General features: G+C 38.3%; 1 protein-coding gene across 2 annotated transcripts in view; it reads left to right on the top strand.

The window, feature by feature from the left end:
• The window catches only part of Rprd1b (regulation of nuclear pre-mRNA domain containing 1B), a 54,226-nt gene that overhangs the window by 3,412 nt on the left and 31,545 nt on the right, over positions 1–19,269 (top strand). For both annotated transcript variants that reach the window (XM_005392550.2, XM_005392549.2), the window contains exons 2-3: positions 4,014–4,143; positions 12,484–12,617. In XM_005392550.2, the coding sequence (XP_005392607.1) occupies positions 4,014–4,143; positions 12,484–12,617 (264 nt within the window). The remainder of the gene's footprint in view (positions 1–4,013; positions 4,144–12,483; positions 12,618–19,269) is intronic.

Genomic DNA, 19,269 nt, shown 5'->3' with positions numbered 1-19,269 from the left:
CATATTGAAAAATCATTAACTATTCTCAATGGTTGTTGTAGGAAACACATAATAATAAACATACATTATGAAACAGGATAGGAACATTCCAAACTTAACACAGTTATGGATAGATTAGTAGGAAAATATCAATGGCTGCTGTAATATGTGGTGGTATCTTCAAAGTGGTTTCTCAGGAAGACAGAGATATGCAAGAAGGATCTAATAAGTAATTACAGCCTAAGAGTTGTCAAAAATAGCATATTACCTCCTCACCAGTGACTCCTTTCACTGAGGTATGATGGCTGGAAGGAAGGCCAGGATTGAAAAGAAGGACCGAGAGACTTGCACCTGTGACTAGCAACAGGCTGTTTTCTTGTTCCTCCATAGTCATGATTACCCAGGACTCCTTGATGGAGATGACGGTCTGGCCAGAGGGAGAAGGCATGCCATGCCCCAAGGCCTCTCATTCCTGTTGGACTAACTGGTAGCATGGGTCTGAGCTCTGGGGCCTCCACCTCAGAGGGCAGACCGAACTCCAGTGGTCTCCTTTGCATCCAGGGCATGTCCCATGGGGCCTCTTAGGGCAGTTCCTCTTGAGGTGGCCTGACTTTTAACATTGGTAGCAGATGAATGCAGTTGTCGAGTTCTTCTTGGAGCCCCGGGAATCAGACCTGGGATCTGTTTCTCCTAGTGGTGCAGCAAAAGCAGCTGCTTTTTCTCAGTCTCTTTGTTTTCTCTCCTTGGCCTCCTCCTCATCATGGCTATAGAATACTGAGGGGGCTATTCTTACTAACATCTCAAGTGAGCTATCTGGGGTGAAAGCCATTCTTTGTAGCTTTTTCTCTCCAGCTTCCCATTGCTTTGGGACCCCACAACCAGTTAGTGTCCTCTCCCCAACTGTCAGCACAGGCAAAAGGAATCCTGCTGCAGATTTCTCCAGAGCTTCACCACAGCCTGTACTGTCAGGGGAAGAATGGCTTCCAATGAGTCTCTGCAGGTATTGTGCACGGTCCTCCTGGTTTACAGCTTGCGAGCGGCTCTCGTGACCCCAGTCCATTGGATCTCTGACTCCGTGGGCTTAGGCTGCATTCTCATGTTCTCTGAGTCCTTGTTCAGTAGCTGCTCCTCCACTGGCTCTGGACCTTTCTGGTTCTCAATGGCAAGAGCAAGAGTGGCTCGTTGTATGGCATATATTCCCAGGGGTTGTTCAAAGTTTCAATGATTTACACACATCCGTGGGTGGGCAACTGCAGTCGGTGCATGATGGGCCAATTGTGTCACTGTTTCTCTGGGTCATGATAATAGTGCCTATTACACAGGTTAAAAGTTTAGGAATGAAATTGTGGTTTCTGATAAGATTTTCATGTTTGAGTAAAGGATCTAAACAGCACTGCTTAATACCAATTTTTTGTAGCAATTACAGTGTTTGGTACCTATGCTTTCCAATAAGGGGCCACATGTGGCTTTTGAGCACTTAAAATGTATGAAACTAAAGCTTTAAATAAGTACAAAAAGATTTCAGTTCCAAAGTTTTACTATCCACAAGTCAAGTGTGCAATAGCCATATGTAGCTAGTGTCTACCATCTCAGCACTGTAAAACTAGAGTTCTTTTCCAAGCATCAGAATGCATCTTCCTTTGATTTCCAGGTGTCCTTCATGAACTGAAGATGCCCCTACACTGTAGTGGCAAAGGATTTTGTGCCCTAATGTTCAAATTGACTAGCCCCTTAGGTTCTTCCATATCCCGAGTTTTTAAAAGTAGGCACTTTTATCTACAGTGAAGTCATTTTCCCTAAAATGTTCACTGAGTTACTATCAAAAGACTTGTCAGATGTACAAGAATTACTTTTTCTCACTTAAATATTACTTTCTTCTGTTCCTGATACATTTTCTTTCCATTTTCTAGGAATTATTCTTAATTTATTCCTTTAGGTGCTGTTCAAAGTATAGCTTTTCCCTTTATGGAATACTTTGATGAACATTGCTCTTATAGGATCTTAGATGCATAATTGTATTGTGGCCTGAATGTATATAGACTCCCCTTCCCTGTCAATTACTGTTTTGTTTTTGTAGTACTGGGATTGATCTCAAGGGCTCCCTACCACTGAAGTACACCCAACTGCTTTCCCCATTTTTTTGAGACAAAGTCTCCCTAAATGGTCCAGGCTGGCCTTGAACTTGTGACCCTCCTGCCTCATCCTCCTGAGTAGCTGGGATTATAGGCATGTGCCACCATACTCATCTCCAAAAATCACTTGACTTTTTCTGTATGTCAAAACCAGCCAAATAAGTGAAAACTTTTGACTATCCAATTATTTAAACTTTACTCAACTAGTTGTATCAGTTTGGAATGGACTTAGGTAGAGAGTGATAGGATTTACTTTGTCATATTGGAAGGTCATCTGAAGAAGTTGTCACCCAGGGTTAAGGTAGGAGGATATGTGTGTGTATTGTTGACTCTATTTCAGTGCTTTACACACACACAGTGCTAATACTGACCATTTATGATGTTGAGCAGAGAGGGATACAAGTTTTAAGTAAACCCCTATTGTTAAGTTTAGAAGTGATGAAAATTGATTGACATTGTAGATAGTGAAAACCTTTGCTCTCGATGTTGTTAGATACCATATTTGTAATGAAAAATGTGTCAGGTGATGAATGTCCAAATTGACATTTTATAATATGAATTCTCGGTTCTTTAACATAAAGTATATGGACTTTCTGAAGCGCTGCATAGCCAAATTTGCCTTATTCAAGTTCTCGTTTATTTTTTAATCCACTAACTTTCATTTGATAGATTTAGTTGTTTTTACTTATTGTGCTTAAAAAAATACCTTTTGCCATCGTTGTACCTTTGTAGCAATGGTATGACATTATGACTATGGACATTTATTCTTGCTTTTGTGTAATGATTAAAACTTAAAAGATAGCTCCAGGTTTCTCATAGTCTTATCAGTTTACCATCTAAACGAGGTTATTATCAGGTTAATATAGTTTAGGGTATTCATGATTAATTTTATGAGCATTTTAAGACATCAATTTAAACTGTTATGTGCTTTTAAAATCTTGTTTTTAACTTGGGTTATTCTCCTGTAGTTACATTGTAAAATGTCACATTCCATGTCTGCTCTGTGCATTTCAAAAGAAATAGAGAATTTCTGAGAGCCATCGAGCCAGGACTACTTACTTAGGTGTGTAAACATTGATGTGCAGCTTATTTGAGTTTTTTAGGTACGTTAGCATTGGAGAAGACTTAGTGTTTTGAAATATCTAATTATGTTCATATTTATTTTAAAAGAAAAATGGGACCAAAAATGGTAGTAATATAATTTTACAGTTAAGAAGTTATCTGCATAGAAACCATGAAAGTAATGTTCCCCCAAGCAACTGTAACTCAGGCACGTTGCATGAGATTTTTATGGTTTAATGTATGGTACCATACAGAGTAATAGGAAATGTTACATTTTGTATATATAACAGAGAAGAATTGTGGATTTTGTAGGAACCATAATTTTGCATTATCTAGATTTTAGGTGTGTATAAATTTTCGATAACAATGTAGCATTCATTAATGCATGTTTGTATTTGAGGTAAAAATCCTTTGGTACATCTAGAGGTTCCTTTGGGCTTGAGAGTTGATATCATTGATTGATTGTGGTTATTGGAGTGCCAAAGATAAATTCTCAGTTTAGGAGCATAAGTTACAGGCATCTATTTTGAAATTGAAACTCACCTCAACCTTTCATTCTGGAATGTTTGATAGTTAAAAGTGCATTAGAAATATTCATCTTTGCAATAGAATACATGAAAGCCTTCATTTTAACATTAATATTGGCAACTTATACTTTAGGAATTTACTCTGGATTATCTTCATTTTTATTGTTAGTTACTGTGGTTAAAATAACACAAAGCTTGACCACAAGTAGATAATATTTGTCTTAATTTTTTTAGGAATACTCTACGGCAAAAGAATTGTGAATTAAGAATTTCTTTAATGTAATTTAAATTATTCTCTTTTCTTTTTTTTCAGCTAAATCAAATAGAAAGCTTACTTTTCTGTACTTAGCAAATGATGTGATCCAAAACAGTAAGAGGAAAGGACCTGAATTCACTAGAGAATTTGAATCTGTCCTTGTGGATGCCTTTTCTCATGTTGCCAGGTATGTTGTCTGGTTTTTGTGTATGTTTTAGTATTTTTTCCACCTTTTTTGTTCATTACTTTTTTGTAATAGCCTTTGTAAGTTGGTAACTTTATACGTTACAAAGAGTGTTATGGAGACCAAATTACGGTTTTATGTTCTGCTGTGCCCTTAAGAACTGTCTCAGACATATAAGCATTTTAATGCATTAAAGAGATTCAGCCTAATACTACAAGAATATCTTTGCCCTTATTTATTGACTTTATCCCTTGAGTGTGATTTTTTTTTTTTCCCCCTACGTTTGGTTGAGTTGTCTCATTAGTTTATGATCAAAAAAAGCTCAATAGCATGAAGAAACTTCTTGGTAACATCTTCAGTAGTGGAAATGTTTATGCCTTCTTATTTACATCCTTCTGCATGTCTGGTTTACTAAAAATAATAACATTACTGTAAGTACAAAAACAGTAATTAATGTGGAAAAGTAAATACTCTGTCCAGATTGTATGAAGTCTGCTACTGTTGTGCTTTGTGGCACAGAGGACTAGATCATAAAGCACATGTACAAGTAATATAGAAAGCATATATTGGATGAAAAGTGTTATAAATCATTTTTGTTTATTTAAGGCAACAGTTTTTGGTAGGCACAAATTAGTTTCCAAGGAGGAGCAAAGAGATAGCTTTTTTAGTTGGCTGTTACGTTTATAAGTAAATATAAAAATACACAAGTCTTTGCAAAAGGAAATTAGGAAGGGTGAAAGGATGAGTTAAAATTGATGAGTTAAAATTTATTCTAGGTCGACCCAGCTATTCCTCTTCTGGATATTCTCCCAGAAGAAATGAAAACATCATACCACAGCAATATATGTGCACCCATGTTTATAGCAGCACAATTTGTAATAGCTAAATTTTGGAAACACCCCAAATGTCCATCAACTGAGGAATGAATAAAAAAGATGTATTTTTATACAATGGAGTACTGCTTTGCTATAAAGAAAGATAAACTAGAGGCTTTTATAGGTAAATGGATACAGCTAGGGACCATACTCATAAGTGAAATAAACAAGTCCTGCATATGCAGACATTGTATTGTCTCCCTAGTGTAAGAAACTGAAAGAGTAAGTAAGATCCAGACAGTACAATAGATATAGTGAAAGGGAAAGAAACTACTCAAAAAGGAAAGAACAACTGGGATGGGAGAAAAGTAAAAAAAAGGAAGGGGGAAAAAAAGATAAGTGTATATATACACAAGATAGCTAAGGTAATTGTACTACTAATTTCTATTAGTTCATTGAAAGGAAAGGTCAGTGCTTATATTGTTTGGTCAATTTTGCATGCTTTTATCTGGTAATGAGCAACTACTGTGAAAATAACGATGTGCAGCATAATAACCATTGTTAATTTCCTATCATCTTGTTTTGTATCATTTTCAGTTTTTTTTCTTTCTTTAAAATTTTTTTAAAAATCTAAAAAATGTATTCTAGGGTCTAAGATGTGAGTAAAGGGCCTTAAATGTGGAATTAAGTGTGCCTTGAAGAATTTGAAAAGTTTAATGGTAAAAAATTAGAAATCCAAAACACAACAAGGATATTTAGCTTTCTAGAGATGGAAAAAATTTTAACTGCATGGCTCTTTTTTTTTTTTTTTTGGATGTATATATACACTAAAGTAGCAGAATGTGTTATTAACTTGAAAAAAATTACTGAATCCTTGTAAGAGTAAGCTTTAGAACAGACTGCTAGAGGTAGCTATCTGAAACTGGAGACAGGGATTTCTTGTTTTGATGAGATTTAGGTTACAGTTTTTAAGACACTGAACATGCCTTGAATACTGTGTGAGTGAAAAGGGGATGATACCCTATCTCATTTGAGTTATTGTGTTGAAAAGTATGTAATGTGTTACCTGATCCACATTCATTGCTTGTATATGAGAATATATTAGATTATAAACTCCATGAAGGGAAGGACCATTTCTTTTTTGTCCCTTGCTATTTGCCAGGCACCTAGTAAGCTGTCTGGTGTAGAGTTGCTGGGTTACATAGCTTTAGGGAATACCATTTATATAGTCATGATGTAAATGGTATCCCAGGAGCTGGCAACATTGTGGTCTGCCCTGGCACAGAGTAGGGATTCAATAAATATCTGTTGAATGAGTTAATACTGACTCATTGAGGGAAAGATTTGATTTAGGAAATTGAAATAATTTCCTATAAGAAAAGTTAAAAAAAACTTACTTAAAACTGATCAGTAATATTTAGCTGATTAATACTTCTTTAAATCAGAAAAGGATAAATAGAAAGAGGTGGGGTGGTGCCTATAATCCCAGTACTTGAGAGGCTCAGGCAGGAGGAGCTCCATGAGTTTGAGGCCAGTGTGGGCTTTATAGTAAGTTGAAGGCCATCCTGAACTGTAAAGTGAGACCCTGTTTCAAAAGATCTGAGAAAAAAAGAGAAAGTAAGAGGTGGGAGAAAAGAGCAGGTAATACTAGGTTTAAAAATCACTTTTCTACTTGGAAACATCCTAAAACCTATATAGGAAACACTGTGAGAACATCTTGTTAGATTCAACCTGGTCTTTCTCTGTAAAAAATTGCTGGTAATTCCTTTCTATTGCCAGTCTTCCACCCTGGGCTACAAAGTGAGCTCAAGGCCAGCCTGAACTGCATAGCGAGACCCTGTCTCAAAAAATAATTAATTAATTAATTCCCGTCTCATAACTTTTTAAAGATCCTGTTTGGGTATTATATTCAGGATGCCCACGCTTCCAGGCTTCTTTCTTACCCCATTATTAAAGCAGAAAGTTCAACATCTACTTAAGTCCTAATGCACCTTATCAACCAAGAATACCCTAATATATGCTCTCTGTGTGCCTTTTCTGTGGCCAGTTGATGAGCAAAGGTAGTTAACCCATCTTTATGATCATTCCCTACCCTCAACCCCAAATAAAAATCTTTCAGTTCAGGGAAACCTGTCATGTTCATAGGGTAGATTTGATTTGAAGAGCAGTTTAATGAACCAGGCTGAAAAAATGCTCACCACAAAAGTGCCTTGTTTTCTTCTGTTTGGAGATAGTTACACATAGCATTTTTCGTTCAGCGTGTACAGTATTTGAACACTTGCTATGTGCCAATAACTGATCCTGATACTAGGGGTGCAGCATAGAACAAAACGGGCAAAGAATCATGAAATGAACAAGACATTTTGAGAGAGTGATGATATGAACAGAGGAAAACAACATTGGTGCTTTAGAGTGGGATCTCTTCTCACAGTGTGATTAAGGAGGGCCTCAGGAAGTGACAGTTGAGATAATCATGCAAAGTAGGAACAGAACCTAAGGTAAAAATAATCTTTGCACCTTGATAGAAACAGAGTGAAAGCCAGTATAGTTAGAACATAGTGAGAAAAGGGAGGAGTGGTACCCAAATAAGATCAGAGAGGTGGACAGGTACCAGTCAAGTGTGCCCTGCAAGCCTTAGGAGAGAGATGGGATTTTATTCTGATAGGGTGACCATTATAGAGTTTTGAGCCAAGGAGTGATATATTCCAACATAGATTTTATAAAGATTCCTCTTTAGAAATGAATTGGCATGGAGAATGGATTTGTAAAAGCTGGTGACAGGACAGAGACATGAGTTTGGAAAGTACCGATTACAGTTGACACTGGCCAGGACTCAAACAGTGAGAAGAGAGCTTCCTTTTATTGGATGTTTTCTTCTTTTTATTGGTAGGAGTTGTATGGGAACTAGTAGTGCAGGAAAAGAGAAGTCAAAGGTGATTTATAGGTTTTTGATGTAAATGGGTGGTTGAGGGTGCTATAACTGAACTGAAAGTGGGGAAAAGATTTGGTGGAGGGAATGAGCTTTGTTTTGGGCATGTTAAGTTTGGGGTGGCTGGTAGATATTTTAGGGGTTGATGCCAGGTAGGAAGATGAATGTAAGTTTTGGGGCTTTTTGGTACCAGGAATCTGAACTCAAGACCTCACGCTTGCCAGGCAGGCACTGCACCTCTGACCTGTATCCCTGGCCATGAAATAGTTTTAAGCTCCATAGAAACTTATTTTCTAGAGACATAAATTTGGAAGTTACCATCATATACATGACATTTATTGTTGTATATGGGTCTGCAAGATCATTCCCAGATATGGTGACCCCCTAGGAACACATAGCTATGATTTATTATATCTGAAGGATACAAAGCAAAATCAGCAAAGGGAAAGAGGGGGCATGTGGTGAAGACTAGAGCACCCGAGGTATAACCTTTTAAGGGTTCCTGCCGGTGGAGTCACACAAATGTCTTGGTTACTTTTCTCTCGTTGCTGGGACAAAATACCTGACACCCAAAATTAAGGAAGGAAAAGTTTATTTCGCTTACAGTTTGTGGAGGTTTCAGTCCGTACTTGGCAAGTTACAAGGCAGAGTGGCACCTGGCAGAAGGCTACAGCTCATGTCAGCAGAACACAGCTAAGCAACAAGCACACACCAGGGCAGAATGGCCTCAAGCACCCTTTTCCTCTCCCTTACATATGCAAACTATCCACCCCAGGCGGGTGCAGCTCTCACACCCATAATCAATCAAACTCTAAAAGCCTACCCCATGGCCGCATGAGGCTTTGGGGGGGACACCCAGACACAAACCGTAACAACAAACATAGTGAATTTCTCTGGCATTGAATTGTGACAGCAAGTGTGAAATGAAGTCCAATAGGTAAGCTTATTAGCGACTCAGCACCCAGAGTTTTTGTTGACATTGGTCATGTAGGGCATCATCTATGGTAATTCCAGGCTTCCAGAAAGAAAGCAGGTGTTCATTTGGGACCATATTGTTTGCACAGTTTATACAAAGTAGCCCCCCAAACATTCAGGAAATGATGGGAATACTCCTGCAGTCCCGTTCCTAGATGTCATCTAGGGCCAACTTGTCAACAGGCTTTTCTAAGGGTAGTAGCCTCCAGTGTTCTATGTTAAACTTTTTTTCTGAGCAATTGTAAAGGAACATTTCTGTTAAAGCTTTACATGGGATGTTATTGGAAATGCTGCCATACTTAGAAAGAAGTGCTGCTCTTAATGGGCCTCCCATAGGGAGAAGACAGATGTATAAATTACAGTGATTATATTAAAGTGCCATAAAGCTATGTAAAGAAAAAATCCCCAAAACCTTGCTTGGCAAGTCTCAGATGTCCTGCCAGCACTTCAAGCAGCAATTCTGTTTGTGTGCATGTAATACACTTCTTCACTTTTTTGTGTTTGTTTGTTTGTTTGTTTGTTTGAGACAGGATTTCACTATGCAGTTCATGCTGGCCTTGAACTCACTTTGTAGCCCAGGCAGACCTTGAACTCACAGCAGTCCTCCTGCCTCAGCCTCCTGAGTGCTGGGATTACAGGTGTGCACCACCCACCCAGCACGTCTTCACTTTTATGGTCATTTTTGCTGTCTGTATTAAAGATTGATGACAGTTTTTAGTGTTTTTTCATTTAAAGATATCTTGATGTAAAATGAAGTTAACGCAACCTAAAAAGACAGTTCCCTTTTTATAAAATTGCTTTATTGTTTTAACTGTGTCTAATTCCAGGTGCTAAAGTGACTTCCAGTTCATGGGAGCTTATTTGAAAACCTCATCAGTAAAAAGATTCCTTAAATATTTTACCTATAACTTTTGAAAGTTATCTAAGCAAAACTTTGCTTGATTATAATGTTCAAGAAAATAAACTATTATGTTCATTAATTAAATCAGAGCCCTCTTTTGACTTCAGCCTTTAGTAGTGAAAATATTTGAAGCTGTTTTGAGGTTATAATAAGATTGAGCAGTATTGTCTATTAATTAGTATGTGGCTGAACTGTACTGAAAACCAGTCATATCTGGAGTCCCAAATGCCCCTGGGAATGATGGATGTGGGTGGATGGATATCGTACCCCCACCTCCCCACCCCTAAAGCCTCCATAAGAGTCTGTTCTGATAATTGGTTTCTCTTTCAAATGAACAGAATCTTCAGAGAACAGACTTTATGTAAAAAGTACCACCCAGTTGATTAAGTTCTGCTTAGTTGTGATTTGGGTTATATTAGACAAGACTTCGATTTTCTAAATCGTACATTTGATCACAACAGGAGCTTCACACTGCCTGTAGACAACATGCTTGGTATGACATCCCAGCCTCCTCTAATCTGATTCCATTCTGTCCTTCCAGATTCTTCTTCTGTTTCTATGCGTATCTTACATTTTTTAGCTACCTGAATTACAACTTCTTTTTCTTTGTCTTGTTCCATTTTAGAGTTTCCATTCATAGTAGAGGCAATAGCATGAACAATGGCAGATAACCAAAAAAGAACAACTCTGATTGGAAGATACGTATGGTTGGGTGTTGCTAGAATATGAACCCCCAGATAGGGTTGAAGAAAGGAAATGAGATAGAGACCTGATGGGCTATTAGGTTCAAGTCCTAGAGGTCAGGGAGTAGACCTTATTCTTTGTATTCCAAGCATAGTATTCTGTAAACCTCCATTGCTTGAGCTGGTAAATACTTAGTTGATTTCTGACATGCATGACCTTGATGCAGAAAGGTGATCATTGAAAGGTAATTAACTGTATGGTCATATAAAATTTTTCAAAAAACAAGAAGAGTTGAACAAACCATTTGTGCTCGTTGTAGGTCATCTAGCAGGAAGGGAAAAGATAAATTCGTGCCTTTGTGGAAAAACATTCACATGGAAAGAGTGTGCATAAGTATAGTATGTGGAGATTAGGGTAGGACTCTGAGAAGGTGGTGTGGGACTAAGCATACACTTGAAGGAGGAGCAGAAATGAGCCATGTGGCCACCTGGAGCAAAGCAAATTTTAAGTGGGAGGGAAAGCATGGGTAGGAGATAAAGCCCAAGAAACAGTGGGCTGGGTGGGAAAAAGCCTTGAAGGCTTTACAAGGACTTTCACTTTTAATGGGCGGAAATATCATCTGCTTAACACAGCTGGTGGAATTATTAGAACTGGAGAGCAGATGTAGGAGGACTCGAGTAAAAGCGAGGAGCCCAGTAATGGAGCTATTGTAACTTAATCAGGAGATGAGTGACTCTGGCTAGGTTAATAGCAGAGGAAGAGGCAAGAAGAACTTATCTTTGAAGGTGGAGTAAAGTATTATATCAGATAATTAGGTCATGTCTTTGAACCCTATAATGTAACTATTTACAGAACGGTTTCTCTTCTTTCCTCACCCTAACTTCTGACGTGAAAAATAAAATAGTTTGATAAAAAAAAGAATGACTTTCTATGTTTGGTGATGTAGTCCTTTGATCCCAGTTTAGTGAAGTATGCCACTAACAATTCATAAAATACAGTCTAACCAGGCCAGCGTAAAACCTTATTTCACACAGGATGTTAGCATAAGTTTTACAAAAAATGCTGTCAGGATTGAGGGTGTATAGAATTCTCATCTGGTTGAATTTGGTATGTTTTCTTCTTGAAGTTCCTGTTAAAGATGCTTGACTTGGGTCCTAATATGTTGAGGTATTCTTTCTTGGTTAAAGTTGCTCAGTGTAAGATCATTGACATCCTCACAGCCTCACTAAATTTACAGAACAGTTCGCAGGAACATGGTGGGTAGTGAGTAAATTTGGTTTCTGTTCAGAAAGTCTTCTCCCAGTCTTCTACTTGCTGTGTGAGGTGTTATGGTAGGCAGCAGATGTACACTGAGTACTAATCATATTCCATGCCAGGAACAATATTATCAAGCTTCTTTCAGATATAAATTACAAAAGGACTGCATTATTTGTGGTGTGTTCTAGGATATCAGCCAACACCCTTGTGTGAACATGGAACATAGACTTAGTGTTAAAATAATTACGAAGTAAAGTTGAGATCAGTCTTGGAATGTATGTGTACAATTGTATGTATATATGCATGTAGAGGTGTTGGTGGATTAGTGTGGTGAATTTCCCATTTTAAACGTTTGTGTTTTCTAATCTTTTCTTTTTAATTCTTTAAAGTTTTTGATTCATTTTAATTTTCACTGGAATGTCTGACAACTAAGGTCTTCCTTAAAAGCAAGCTGTCACCATTAATAGGATCAGCTTTTGATTACTCTCTCTGTAAGAATCAGCCATTGGCTTTTTCCACTACTTGTCTTATCTTTCAAAGGGGAAGAAATTTTATGCTATAATGTTATTCCTCTGTCTTCCCCATCCACCACAGGAAAAGGCAGTTTCTGGTCAAGTTTTTGGATATCCAAGTAACATAATATATGTCTTACTTTTCCTTCTGTTTTTAAATATGCAAATCATTTAGCCAGTTGTTGATTTCTTTTTTTAAAAAGTAAATCTGTCCTAAATAAAAACAAAAGATCTTAAGCTTACATATATCTTTTCATCTTTTCTGGGCAGAGAGGCAGATGAAGGCTGTAAAAAACCTTTAGAAAGATTGCTGAACATCTGGCAAGAAAGAAGTGTGTATGGCGGCGAGTTCATACAGCAGCTGAAGCTGTCTATGGAGGACTCCAAGAGCCCTCCCCCCAAAGGTAGAAACATCACCACATGTTTACAGCTCTTGGTCTTTGCCTACTTTCGAATCAAATATGAAAAGCTGCAGTGGGGGTGCTGTGAACCACGAGCAATTTTATGATTCTTCAGAGAAAGATGATCATGAATGATGGTGAGAATTTATGTGGTGCTCGTGGTCTGCGAGCCTGGTTCTAGTACTCATGCTGTTCATTCTCTCACTCCCTAACTTTCTCTATGTGTTCTCCTCAGCTCTTTTCTGTCTTTCAAAGACTTTCCTGTGAAAGGGAAAGGAACAGCAAAGTTCTTCAGCCTTGCGATTAATTAGGAAGAATCCTTTACTAAGATTTTTCCTACTCCTGCCATTAACTACTACAGATCTTAGATAAGCCCTTCTAGAACTTGGTTTCATTAAATATTGTTATGGTTCTGGAACATGTTATGTTTGTCAGATTGTTTTCTAAAATTCATTTTGATCTTTACTGGCCCCAGGATGTCTTGGGAGGTATGCATGTATGTATATGAATTTTACCAAGTTCTTCATAAGAACTTATAATTTTTCCTCTAATGAGTATGTTCTTTGACATTTGACTTCTGGCTGGTTGCCAACTCTAGTTGGCATATATTTCTAAGCTGTAGATCAGATCTGACTGCTACATACTCATTAGCTGGAGGATCAAATCCAAGTACTAGTAGTATTGAAGACCCTTTCTCATCTGAACCAGCCTGCTTTTCTAGATTCTTCTCCTGCCATTCCCTTATAGACACTCTGTTCTTTGTCCATACTGAATTGCCATGCTCTCTGGATGCTGTGTGGGCACACCATCCTCTGCACTTGCTCTTACCTCTGCCTGAGATGTCCCTCTGCCCCTTTCACTGCGTGAATGCATTCTGCTAGAGGGCTGCTCTTGCTCTGCTAGCTTCCTTACTTGTCTGGGTACATGGAACCATTCCTTTCTTGTTCACTAGTACTATGTTCACACCTCTGCTGTAGACTTTATTGGGATTAGCAGGTGTGACAGTATCATTAATTCAGCAATGCTTTATTGTATGTCTTTCATGATCTCTTCTAGGTCTAAAATTACATGCATTTTGCAGTAATTTTCCTGTGAAACTGAAGGTTAGAGGCTTTCTAAGAATGACATAAATGCTTTTGGACTATGGGTCATTGTTTTACTTGGAGTTGTTAGAAAATAATTGTAGGGTCACTCTGGTGGTAGCTTTTGAAAAACAAGATGTTTCCTACTTTGGATTCTGATAGTGTTGGTAATGTGTCCTTTGGAGGTGTTTATTCTGTGCAGCTTTGGGAATTACCCAGCATTCTTTCCTGCACTCTGCCTTACAGTTCATTTAGTAAACAGTGTTGATTTTTAAAAGCACCTTAGGGTAAACAGGTGAACTCTGAAAAAGGATGCTTGAAGCCAGTGTTGAATTTCAATTCAAGCATTTGCTGGACATGTGCTTTGAGTAAACAACTAAATTAGGTGCAATAGGAAAGAGCAAAAGAGGAATGAGAAATTGTTCTGCACTCAGGGAGCTGTCACACAAGTGGGAATTGTCGCAGTCTTGAAAATAGTTCCGTTGTGTTTCTGAATTTTTTTTTTGAGGGTCTAGACAGACAATAAGAGGCAGAATCTATGGAGGATAATGTTAATCTAAAAATAGTTCCGGTTTGTTAGTCTTTAAGATGAAAACATATCAGAAGGTTTCAGCGTGTGTATTGGTTTCATCTCACTGTCCTTTCTGGATCTGAGTTACTAGAATACTTTACTATGGTCCTTTCAAAATATTGATGAATTCTCCAGAAAATTGTTCTCAAGTTTGAATAGTCTGTTATATTTCAGCTTTTATTCCTGGGTAATTCTTTATCTTCAAGCAATTTCATAGAGTTTATTTTTGAAATAAAATTTTTCTTGTGGAACTTTGACAGTTCTTGTAACATGAGAGCGTGGATAAGCTCAGGAATTTTGTTTTGGAACTGTAGACGTCTTGAGTTTTTATATATCTGTCTCCAGGTGCGAAGCCCAGGTATTCTAAAGTTGCCTTTCTGTTCTTGGGGATACTAAAATTGTTGCTAGATTGGGTAGAAATTTATTATTTACTTGAATCATACATGAATCACATAGAATTACACAGTTTTGGAAGGCTTTAGGAAAGAAAGATAGTTACGTAGGAACCAGTTTATTGAGCACCAGTTGTGTACTAGCTTGTCTGCTGCCTGTCTATGTATTACTTTAGATCTTTACAATTATTTTTTTGAGTTTGGTATTATTTTCATGTCAGGTGAGGCTAGAAAGGCTTAAAAAGGTATAGTAATTTTGTCCAAGGAGCTATAGTTTATGAGTGGTGATTTCAAACCCTGGTCTATGTGACTTTAAGGCTGATGTTCTTTGCACTGTATTTTTTCCTGGAAGCACATAGATATAATGGACGTGAATGATGGTGTGAATTGATGAGTAGGTATCCCAACTTGCCTGAAATTCAGTGAAGTTTAGAAGTTTGTGTTTCCAGAGTATGCATCTCAGCTCTGTCACTTCTAAAGCTGTGTGACTTAGGGCTCAGGTCCTCACTGTGTTGCTGTTAATAGTAAGATCTTAGAGTTGTGATAAGGATTATTTGACATAATGCAGCTAAATTATTATGGAGTGATGATAGAATTTTTGTTTGCCTCTCAGTTCTAATATTTAACGGACTTGGTGTTTTCAGTTCCCTGTATTTTGTGCAAGGCTGGAGATCATGGTCATTAAGAGAGTGAGCTCTCAGCCCTACCGCCCTAGGTTCTAGTGTGGATTTAATTGCTTAGTTCAGTGAGGTGATGTGGGCAGATTGCTTTTTAAAACTATCCCTCAAATGTTAACCCTTTCTTTGTCGCAGCCTGTTTTCTTCCCACGAGTAAAATTTAATGTGCTTTTTAAAAACTTTTCTTTATTTTGCAGGGATGAGACAAACAATGAGGGAACTGTTGCCAACAATATTATCTGATTCTTTTTCTAAAAGTAATATATATCTCAAGTGTTAGTTTTTGTTTTTAAATCCTAGAAATTTTCAAGTGTATTCTGTAGAAGATCCAGCTTTGCAGGTAGACAGTTGTGTTTTGTGGTGTGACTTAAGGGACTTCAGGCAGCTTTTTGCCTTACGATTAGTTTTCCAGCCTGCGGTAATGCTGGAGTTTCTACCACAAGGTCTGTGAGAGGTGTACCATACCCTTATGTAACCGGGATTACTTGAAAGTTAGCTGAATACAAGGCCTCCTGGAGAAACAGGGACAAGTTGGAGGATAGAAGAGAAGCTGGGCAATATGAAGACGAAAACATTGAGCACCTGTAGGGTCTTCCCTTCCTGAAAACAGTGCTTGAGTGAGTAAAAAAGGGAGCATAAATACTGTGGTCAGAATTGATAGTGGAAAACCTATTCTAAATTTCAGTGTAGGGAGCAGAGGGTGTAGCTCAGTAGTGGAGTACTTGCCTACTATGCGTGAAGCCGTGGGATCCATCCCCAGCACCACCAAAAATTTTATATATGTAATAGGCCAGGTGTGGTGGTACATGAGGTATGAGGTGCAACTTTAAGGGCAACCTGGACAACTTAACAAGACCTTGTTTCAAAATTTAAAATGGAAAGTGCTAGGGGTGTAGGTCAGTGGTGGATCACTCGCCCAGCCTGTGTAAAAGTGTGGGTTTGATCCCAAGCACCACAAATAAACAAGTAAACAAACAAAATTCTGATGTAAGAAGGTAACTGACAGTTTTGTTAGGTATTTTTAGTGACTGTCTAACCCAGTTGAGAATTCTGGGCCTATTACCTGCCAGCTTTGTAGATGTCATTTTTGGTGTAGCGCATACACTTTTCCAAGCCCTGTGACTCCTCTCTCTTCAGGAGGTTGCCCACTCTGGTCGGAGGTAAAGGAATGAGATACTTCGTTTCAAAGAGGAAAGCTTGCCAGCAGCTTTATAAAGACTAGGTGCTTTAAAAGAGAGGTCGAACTGCATTGGGAACTGGAGGGGTAATCAAGGTGATGTTGCCATTGGTGAGCTAGAACTCAGGAGGAAAATGTACAGTCACTATGGGCCACTCAGCTAAGCCTTAGAAAGACCAGATTAATAATAATAGAGTGTATCTAAACTGGAAAAAGCAGCTAGAGGCAGGGAGATGGGGCAGCGGTCTCCACAGGTGGGATAAAGGGCCAGTTATCAATAAGAGGCCATGTATAGAAAAGGATTAGACATCCCTTAGTGGTTAGCATCTGCTAGAAGGTGGAACTTTGGGGTAGATTCTGGTGGTCTCCAAAGCTTTGTACTTTGAAGATGGGCCCAGTGCAAGTTTTCAGACTGGAAATAGGTAGCTCAGAGAATAGGAGCCTACAGGAGAAAGGACGAATAATTAATCTCGAGGAATCTTAGATTTGTACCCTCAGTGGGTTTTCCAGTTGAAAATAGGAGTAAACTGGAGAAGTAGGCTGATAGTGGTTTACATCTCCTACTGCATCCTCTTTCATCAGCAAAGAACAGAAAAGACCCTACAGTGATCTTGTGTCAGTTTGAGTTGAGCCTTGTGCTGTGGGTGAGTGGCAGTATGAATGGTTAGAAGAGCCCCTGATTAGGGAGCAGCAGGCTTTGTCTTGTGCACTGAGATGGGAACTGACCAGCTTCCTGGCTTTCGACCAGCCACAGCCTGTGAGCCTTGATGTGAAGTCAGGGAAATGAAGTGCAGAAAGCAGAGGCTGATCTAAGGCTCCATCGCCAAAATTCAGTGCTCCGTAGGGTCCTGAGGGTTTGGATTTTATAACGTGTAGTAATTTCTGTGTGAGTTTGAAATTTTCAAATTATAATTTACTGTATCTGACAGTTTATTGAGTACTCTTTTATGTCCTTGGCAGCAAACAAAACAATGTAAATTTTATTTTGATCTTTGTTCACATTGTAATGATCACTCCTTTGATGCTATAGTGGCTGAATGTTTATGTGGGTCATACCGCACGCCAGAACATTAATTAAGCATCTACTGTGTGCAAAGTACTATCAGGTATTTCATATGGAAACTATCCCCAAATACATTTTCTATTTAAAAAATACAGCAATCCTTGCTTTGCCTAGTAGTGCAAGACTAAAGGTGACTGCAAGCTGAAACTGTACAAAGAAAACTTAAGAATGGAGAAAATTAAAATTGTTCTGTGATTTTTTTTTTGTCAAAATTGAAAACTCACAGTTGTGTACAAATGTATAGAGAAACACAAAAGTGTAAGACAGTTTATTATGTGATAAAGAATTAGGAACATTGAAGATTAAAGTGTTTTCTTTGTAACAGTATATCAAAGAGTAGTTGAACAGCACTTGCTTTCTAGTTTCTAGAGCTCATGATATAGAGCAAGGATCTTTTCTGGGGCTTAGTGAACAACCGTACTTTCGACATTTTATCCTCGGTGCTCTCAGTATTGTAAAATATCCCTGAGAGTTCCTTTGGTATGAAGTTTTCTGTCAGTATCTCTTCCTCCAGGACATTGTCATTCCTTAAATAGCTTTGGGGGAGGGGTACAGGATTCGAACTCAGGACCTTGTACTTGCCAGGCAGGTGCTGTGCCAGTGGGCTATATCCTTGGTCCTTTCTTTACTAAGTTCTTGTGGCTAAGACTCAACCTTTTTTTTTTTTCTTTTTTTGACTCAACCTTTTTGTAACTTCGTTTTTGTGCCCCTGGAATTTTAATTCCACCTTTAGCTTTTATTGTAGTTTCTTTGTGGCCTTTTGATCTTTGCGGCCAATTCCCTATTTCTTTTATTCATTTTTATTAATTGCCATGTGGACTTGCCACTGGGAAGTGAGGAAGCATGTCCACATGCTTTGCCTTCTGTGTGTGGACTGAGTAGCAGATGTGCTGTAGTCCATCTTAAACAGACTTTGAAGTAATGTGATTGGTTACTGATCATAATTTAGGGGCTGAAGTATTAGAGAAATTTGTACTTTATCCAAGAATACAGAGTTGCCCGAGGATATAGCTCAGTGGCACAAATGCCTAGCCGGCAAGTGCAGATTCCTGGTACCCCAAAAAAAAAAAAAAAAAAAAAAAAAAAAAACAAAACCAAGAATACAGAGTTAATATGCATGGTAACTGAAATTTGAGCTTTGTTGTTGGACTGATATTTAATGATGGTAACTAATCCGTGCATAATAGAGTAATGCAAAACAAGAACTACAAGTATTACAATTTTTCTTTTTTTAGTATAGAACAAACAAAACATTAAGAAAAAATGATAGCCCAGCATGGTGGCACACGCCTGTAATCCTAGCACTCAGGAGGCTGAGGCAGGATGATCTCTGTAAGTTCAAGTCCAGCCTGGGCTACAAAGTGAGTTCAAGGCCAGCCTGAACTGCATAGCGAAACCCTGTCTCAAAAAGACAAAAAAAAAAGGATTTATGCTGTTGACTTGGCTTTCACATCATAGTTTGGTCAGTTAACGCGTAAGGTAGAAAATAAGAGCTACATACTTGGCTCCAGAAGAAACTGTTTTAGTGAAGAGTGTATATTCTACCTGAGTTATTCTTCGTGTAACTTACAAAATTCTGAAGGGTGCCTGGTGTCCCCCTTTTTTTGACAGATGAGAGGGAACTTGCGTTGTGCTTAATAATTTCAGTGCAGTGGAAGAGCACAGGTTTGGGGAGCATACCTTTAAATCAGTT

Source organism: Chinchilla lanigera, unplaced genomic scaffold (genome assembly GCF_000276665.1).
Source record: "Chinchilla lanigera isolate Chin_1 unplaced genomic scaffold, ChiLan1.0 scaffold00044, whole genome shotgun sequence".
Taxonomy (NCBI): domain Eukaryota; kingdom Metazoa; phylum Chordata; class Mammalia; order Rodentia; family Chinchillidae; genus Chinchilla; species Chinchilla lanigera.
The sequence above is the reverse complement of the archived record's forward strand: the minus strand, read 5'-3'. Positions and strand labels throughout refer to the sequence as shown.